Genomic DNA, 8,039 nt, shown 5'->3' with positions numbered 1-8,039 from the left:
TTACATGTAAGCTAATAGTTATTATTGCATTAACTAAGGTTAATTAATGTAGTTTATTTGAATTGTTACCATCACATTAAGTTTCAAGGTATTAGCCACAGGCCTTCATATACAGTGTAGACAAAAAATGTGGGACCCCCAAATCGTTCTTAATCGAAGGGAGGCCGATGTAATTTTATGAAAAATTCTATAAAAAATTGTGTGTTAATATGTTTTCATAAATGTGAAGACTTCAGGCATGAATTCGCCTATTTGAATTGCTAATGAGTTCACGTTATATATTGGCACCAATTCATTTGCCAGTGGATTGCGAGTGCGCAGCAACTCTCCAAACCCCTCCTGAAACCATGGATCATTCGACTTCAGGCCCAGAGGAATCGGCTGGCTTATAATCAGTTTTAAAGAAATACATTCATTTCCTGATAACGGTATGATTTGTTCACTTAATATATGAATGAGTGGACGTATCTTGCTATGAAATTCAGCACTGCGTTCAAGATAACTAGTATTTTTAAGGGAAGTATATTAAATAGTGTATTATCATATTTATTATTATTAATTGTCAAGCAATTTAATCGATTTCTACGATATCCCATTCAATCCGACAGACTTTGACGGTACTTATATGGTTGCGTTGCCTATAACAATTAACGATTACGTAAAATCATTCGAACGTATCACATTTTAATGAATCCATCCCACCTTTAACACTAAAACACGATAAAAATATTAAAAAGTTATACATCTATCCATAGATCTATCTATAGATCTAAAAAGGGACAAACCGTGCGCAAAAAGATTTGCTCGACCACTTCCAGCACCCATTGAGTCTCCTGTGGACACATAACAGGTTGAACGGACTTTTTAAAGTATCGAACGATCAATACTAGTCATTCCTTAGAAAGTAACTCGATGTATCTTAAATAAAACATATAAGCCGCAGACGAAGCTCGGCGAGGACAGCGCAGTCAAGCTGCGATCTCTGGAGCCGTGCGCCTCAGTAGTAATGCGCACGGGTCAGAGTGACTGGTACTCCGGGTCCACCACAATGGGTGGAGTATGAACGTTCCGCTGAGCCCTGCCCCCCAACAGCAAACATATAAGAAGCTGTATTGGGGCACACCCAGACACTTAAGTCTTAAATCTTCCGACATCGCTGGCAACGCCGTGCTCCTGAATTATTAACAGACTTGTTATTTTTTCTTGGAAAATAGTCTTATCAGTATGGCCCAGAGAACAATTTGTTTAATCAATAGTTTGGTCTTTTTCTCCACTGATATTTGTTCAACCCAAAGAAGAGTTCGAATTTCTTCACCTCTCCACTAGTTATCTTTTTTTTGTGGAAAGTTGAGCAAAAAAAAAGAAAAAAGGTAAAAAATAGAATGGCAATGGACACTGAGTTTGGTTTGAGGGAAAGCAGCATCATCAAGGAATGGAGTGGACAGGTCCAACCTGCTCTTGTCGCCACGCTGGTCTTCCTCTTCTGTCTGGAAGCCTGTCTGTGGGTCAGGAACCTCAGGCTCAAGAGAAGACTCCCAGGACCGTTTGCCTGGCCCGTGGTGGGCAACGCCATGCAGCTGGGCCAGATGCCCCACATCACCTTCTCCCGGCTGGCTAAGAAATACGGCAACGTGTACCAGATACGCCTGGGAGGCAACGACATCGTGGTTCTGAACGGAGACAAGGCGATCCGGGAGGCTCTGATTGAGCACAGCACTGTGTTCGCGGGCAGACCAAATTTCATCTCCTTCCAGAGGATCTCCGGGGGCCGGAGCTTGACATTCACCAATTACAGCCGGCAGTGGAAAACACACAGGAGAATTGCCCAATCTACCATCAGAGCCTTTTCCTCTGCCAACAGTGAGACCAAGTCGGCGTTTGAGCAGCATGTGACAGCAGAGGCTCTGGACCTGGTGCAGATGTTCCTGCGCCAGAGCTCAGACGGACGCTACTTTAATCCAGCTCACGAGTTCACGGTAGCCGCCGCCAACGTGATGTGCGCCTTGTGCTTCGGGAAGCGCTACGGACACGACGACATTGAGTTCAGGAACCTGTTGAAGCGCCTGGACAAGTTCGGGGAGACGGTGGGGGCGGGTAGCCTGGTGGACGTCATGCCCTGGCTCCAGTCCTTCCCCAACCCGGTGCGCAGCGGCTACGAGAACTTCAAGCACATCAACGAAGAGTTCTACGCCTACGTGAAGGACAAGGTGCTGCAGCACCGGGACACGTACCGCGCCGGCGTGACCCGGGACATGAGCGACGCCTTCATCCGCGCCATCGACCACGGCGAGGACAGCGGCCTGAGCGAGGAGTACGTGGAGGCCACGGTCACCGACCTGGTCGGCGCGGGCCAGGACACCGTGTCCACCCTGCTGCAGTGGATCCTGCTGCTGCTGGTCAAGTACCCCGACGTCCAGGCCCGGCTGCAGGAGCTGGTAGACCAGGTGGTGGGGCGGCACCGGCTGCCCTCTCTGGAGGACCGGAGCCGCCTGGCCTACCTGGACGCCTTCATCTACGAGACCATGCGCTACACCAGCTTTGTGCCGCTCACCATCCCCCACTCCACCACAGCTGACGTGACTGTGGACGGCCTCTACATCCCCCGGGACACGGTGGTGTTCGTCAACCAGTCCTCCGTCAACCACGACCCGCTGCGGTGGACGGAACCCGGCGTGTTCCGGCCCTCGCGCTTCCTGGACGCCGACGGCGCCCTGGACCGGGACGCCACCAACGGGGTCATGGTGTTCTCCACGGGGAAGAGGCGGTGCGTGGGCCAGCAGCTGGCCAAGGTGGAGGTGTTTGTGATCACCGCCGTGCTGCTGCACCAGTGCACCTTCGAGAGGGACCCGTCCCGGCCCCTCACCTTGGACTGCTCCTACGGCCTCACGCTGAAGCCCCTGCCGTTTGGGGTCAGCGCCAGGCTGAGGGGGGACCCCCTGAGAGGGGGGTCACTGGCGTGAGGAGTCTGACCCCCCCCTCCCCAGCCCCCATAATGTCACCACTCAAAGACTGAACACTCCTCCACCGATGGCATTTAACAGTGAGTATTAGTCAGGCTGCGCTGAACGCCGCCACTGCATTATGTTTCATATTTAATATTTAATACATTTAGAAGAACCATGTTTCAAATCACTTTTGATCTTTGAGTTTTAACATATGATTATAATGGGTCCGATAAGGTCCAAGACATTTATGTACTGGTTCCCAAATATACGTATAATTTACTTGATGAAATCGGTACTGAATTATAACTGTTGGATTTTAAGTTTCTTGCTTTTTGTATATCAACTATTCAGCGTGTATGATAGTTGCATGAAACAGTTACCGCCTGGAATGTCAACATCAACCAACAAAGCTGTAAACCGTGTGTTAAATGTGCGTTTGAACGTTGCAAGATGTTACTCGAAGATATATTTACCTCTTCAATGAAACGGTAGAAAATATATCTATGTATTTAACCTCTGCTACAGAAAGGAAATCTACAATACACAATCAAATGTATGTAGGCACATCGTTCAGGTTTAAAAATGAAAACAATGCTAAGAACAAATAATGTAATAATTCTACTGTCTACTGTATTACTTTGTTGCACATTGAATGTGTTGAAGGAAGGGAAAGGAGGGGCTGAGACACTGAACAATGTGGAGGAAGTGTTTCATAATATAGATGCGGTCCAACAGTGCTGCTGCTGCTGCTCCTCCTGCAAGGTCTCAGGCGAAGGAGACCAAGGTTATTACTATAGTCTTGAGTTGCACATGCATACGTGCACTGTGGGGTTTGGGGGTGGGCGGGGGGGGGGGGGGGGGTGCTGATGGTTGAGACCCTCAGTGTTAAAGTTTTTTCACTTTTTTCACTCACGAAAACGCTTGGAATCAGGATTGGTGGATGGATCGTACACTACGGATCTGTCTCAAGTCAGCTCTCTGGATCACAGCGTGAGCTGAATGTTCAGAAGAAACCTTTCACACAGACACATGTGCCGTTATTCTGTTGATGTTCTGAGAAAATAAGCTATATCTAAAAATGAATAAAGTACTTTTTTATAACTGTTATTCGCATTTGTTTGTGTCTTTGTCTTCATTTTGATATTCCGACCAGGAAAAAATGAACAGCATATAAATCATATATAAATCACATAATCATATATACTGTATTTTTGAGACTGGTATCTTTTGTTAAACAATCTGTGTCTTCTGAATGAAGTCAAATTAGAAAAATCATACCAGGACATTTGGCAGCACAGTTAGACCACGTGTTTAAATGTGGTTAAATTAAAATAAACCCATTTAATTACTGGAGGAGTCCTAATTTCGATGCAAGATTTTATTCTTACAGATGATATAAGGTTAAACCAGTACAAACAGGGGTTATTTTAGTTTAAAGTTTGCTAAAGAAACAATAGCAATCTGAAAACAAATATGTTTTATGGATTGCATCAAAGTTTCGAGAGCTTGGTAGTCGGAATATATTTCTTTATCTTCCAAGATCATTATTAAAAATGGCTATAGGATATTAAATGACATGGCTTGCGTCCATTTTTTCCTAATTAATGATCAATATGCACTGAGAGACTGGTGGCCTGCCTTCCTCAGCCTTCCTAAGCGTTTCTCTGTTTTCAGAGGTGGCTGGGCTTTAAGGTTGTCACGGTAACATATCTTTCATAATCAAACTCAAAAAATTATATCTGGCAGGAGGGGCTATTAGGTAGCTGCATTTTCTCCATTTCCTCAATAAAATCCCTGGAGGGGGGGGTGCGGGGGGGTCCTGTTGGGGGGGGGGGGGGGGGGGGGGGAATGCAGGATAACGTAGGCTAGGCTAGGACACCGAGGGTCTCGTAGAATGTGTGGTCAGAATGGGAGGGAGGGAGATAGTCAAAAAACCTAAGCGACTGACCCCTCCCACAATGGCAATGCTTATAAATGAGGGTGTTAAGGCTTGGATCTGCATTCTTCTCGCTAAAGTGGTCATCGAAAGAGAGCCGCACTGAACCAACCCCACCGCCAGCAACAGCACCACCAACCCCACCAACCCGCGGATCCAACCTGACCTGAAAGGTCACCCCCTGGCTGCGCCGGCCGAGCTGCAGTGTGGGAGGACTGAGACGGACGACAGCGGAGGAGTCATTGAACACCATGACATAGATTGAGTGTTTTTTCTTAAGGGCTCATGAAGATATATAGAAGGACACGCACAGACTCTCTTTGTGGCTCAATGTGTACTTAAGGGAACACAGGGTTTGTGAGCCACTTGAAATGCACTCATCCAGATAGCTTGCGTAGTCAAGTGTGTTTTCGTTAGGTGCAGGAGAGTATTTACTACCTAGATAGGAAAAGAAAACTCAGACGAGATGGGTCAACTGGAAACTGAAGGCGGCATCATCAAGGAATGGAGTGGACAGGTCCAACCTGCTCTTGTTGCCACGCTGGTCTTCCTCTTCTGTCTGGAAGCCTGTCTGTGGGTCAGGAACCTCAGGCTCAAGAGAAGACTCCCAGGACCGTTTGCCTGGCCCGTGGTGGGCAACGCCATGCAGCTGGGCCAGATGCCCCACATCACCTTCTCCCGGCTGGCTAAGAAATACGGCAATGTGTACCAGATACGCCTGGGAGGCAACGACATCGTGGTTCTGAACGGAGACAAGGCGATCCGGGAGGCTCTGATTGAGCACAGCACTGAATTTGCGGGCAGACCCGACTTTGTGTCTTTCCAGGCGGTCTCAGGAGGGAACAGTATGACCTTTTCAAGCTACAGCAAACAGTGGAAGATGCACAGGAAGATTGCTCAGTCCACCCTCAGGGCTTTCTCCTCGGCCAACAGTCAGACCAAGAGAGCCTTTGAGGGACACGTAGTGGGCGAGGCCGTCCAACTGGTCGAAATCTTCCATAGCCTCAGTGCCGAAGGGCGATACTTCAACCCAGGCAACGCTCTGACGGTCGCAGCGGCCAACGTGATCTGCGCCTTGTGCTTCGGAAAACGCTACGGCCACGAAGACGAGGAGTTCAAAACGCTGTTGGGGAGGGTGGAGAAGTTTGGGGAGACGGTGGGGGCCGGCAGCTTGGTCGACGTCATGCCCTGGCTACGGACCTTCCCAAACCCGGTCCGCACCATCTTCCTGGATTTCCTGGACCTGAACCGGCAGTACTTTGACTTCATCCAGAGTAAGGTGGTGGCGGACAGAGAGACGTTTAACCCCGAGGTCACACGGGGCATGAGCGACGCTATCATCGGCGTGATCGAGGCCGAGGGGAACACCGGGCTCACGGAGGCCCACACGGAGAGCACCGTGTCGGACCTGATCGGGGCAGGCCTGGACACCATCTCCACCGCACTGCACTGGAACTGCCTGCTGTTGGCCAAGTACCCGGACATCCAGACCCGGCTGCAGGAGACCATCGACCGGGAGGTGGGGCGCGACAGGCTGCCCACGATGGAGGACAGGAGCGCGCTGGCGTACCTGGACGCCTTCACCTACGAGACCATGCGCTACATCAGCTTCGTGCCCGTCACCATCCCCCACTCCACCACGTCGGACGTCACCGTGGACGGCATGCTCATCCTCAAGGACACGGTGGTGTTTGTCAACCAGTCGTCCGTGAACCACGATCCGCTGACCTGGAAGGACCCGCATGTCTTTGACCCCTCGCGCTTCCTGGATGAGGACGGCCGCCTGGACAAGGACCTCACGAACAACGTCATGATCTTCTCCGCGGGGAAGAGGCGCTGCATCGGAGACCAGATCGCCAAGGTGGAGCTCTTTTTGTTTCTGGCCATCCTGATCCACCAGTGTCACTTTGAGAAGAATCCCAGTCAGGATCTGCACTTGAACTACACCTATGGGCTGACACTCAAGCCGCTAGATTACAAGATCTCAGCCAAACTCAGAGGAGAATCTCTCATTGGTACATGATTGACTTTGCACACTGCCATCTTTATGTGTGGTGCACTATTCGGTACGTACTCTACTAGATACATTTCTCATGTGTTTTTAAGACCACATTTGTTATGTCATAAGCTCTTTTATTATCTGAGATAATATATCTTAACTTTTATATTGCACCCCATTTGTAAACCTTTACGAGGGTATTAAATTCAATGAGCCTACAATTGACACATTACAGAGTGGAATGAGAGAGTCCTTTATCGTCTGTAAGGGCTTTGTTGTTTCAATGTTTTCCCCATATATAAGCTATTCAGTCTGGATATTCAGCACCACTCATAAATGTGTAAATTGCACTTTTATTATAACTCTTTTTGCATTAAAGATTTAAAGTGATGATTACTGTGTTTGTAAAAGTAACTCTATGAATTAAATCGATTCATACATCTGCCTCATTTTATCCTTGATACTCTCTGGCGGCAATATGGAATGTATATTTGTGTCCCGCTATAACCATACTCAAATGTTTCAGAAGTACAGCATTCTGCTCAACATGTTTTAATAGACGAGCCCTGGTTTTAAGTAAGAGAACTTTGCATTGGATGTATGCGAGGAACTTCCTGATTAAAGACACCAATGACAGCTGTGCTATGTGCCGTCCAATTGATTGCCAGCATTGGGCCCTGTTTGATCAACACCGTATAGATTCCTAGATCCTGAGGGTAACTTGAACCCTGGCAACGCAACAAGCTGAGAAGGCAGGCAGGTAAGAGCACCAAGAATAGATCCTGATGTCTTGTCCGTGTGTGTGTGTGTGTGTGTGTGTGTGTGTGTGTGTGTGTGTGTGTGTGTGTGTGTGTGTGTGTGTGTGTGTGTGTGTGTGTGTGTGTGTGTGTGTGTGTGTGTGTGTGTGTGTGTGCCTGCCTGCCTGCCTGCCTGCCTGCCTGCCTGCCTGCCTGCCTGCCTGCCTGCGTGCGTGCGTGCGTGCGTGCGTGCGTGCGTGCGTGCGTGCGTGCGTGCGTGCGTGCGTGCGTGCGTGCGTGTGTGCCTGCCTGCCTGCGTGCGTGCGTGCGTGCGTGCGTGCGTGTCTCATTCCATTTATGTACCCTGGCCACTGTTTACTTTTCACTGTACTGGGAACTCAATCACTCTGTCTATTTTTCTC

General features: G+C 48.8%; 2 protein-coding genes across 2 annotated transcripts; both read left to right on the top strand.

Annotated features, from left to right (window-relative positions):
* The first annotated feature begins 334 nt into the window (after positions 1–334).
* LOC130382979 (cytochrome P450 1B1-like) lies at positions 335–3,777 on the top strand. The gene has a single exon (XM_056590949.1). It carries the CDS (start codon positions 1,383–1,385, stop codon positions 2,958–2,960), a length of 1,578 nt encoding a protein of 525 aa, XP_056446924.1. The 5' UTR covers positions 335–1,382; the 3' UTR covers positions 2,961–3,777.
* Positions 3,778–4,936: 1,159 nt separating this feature from the next.
* Positions 4,937–7,539, top strand: LOC130383014 (cytochrome P450 1B1-like). The gene has a single exon (XM_056591004.1). The coding sequence runs from the start codon at positions 5,348–5,350 to the stop codon at positions 6,902–6,904; it is 1,557 nt and encodes a 518-aa protein (XP_056446979.1). The 5' UTR covers positions 4,937–5,347; the 3' UTR covers positions 6,905–7,539.
* Positions 7,540–8,039: the final 500 nt, after the last annotated feature.

Source organism: Gadus chalcogrammus, chromosome 5 (assembly GCF_026213295.1).
Source record: "Gadus chalcogrammus isolate NIFS_2021 chromosome 5, NIFS_Gcha_1.0, whole genome shotgun sequence".
Taxonomy (NCBI): Eukaryota; Metazoa; Chordata; class Actinopteri; order Gadiformes; family Gadidae; genus Gadus; species Gadus chalcogrammus.
The sequence above is the reverse complement of the archived record's forward strand: the minus strand, read 5'-3'. Positions and strand labels throughout refer to the sequence as shown.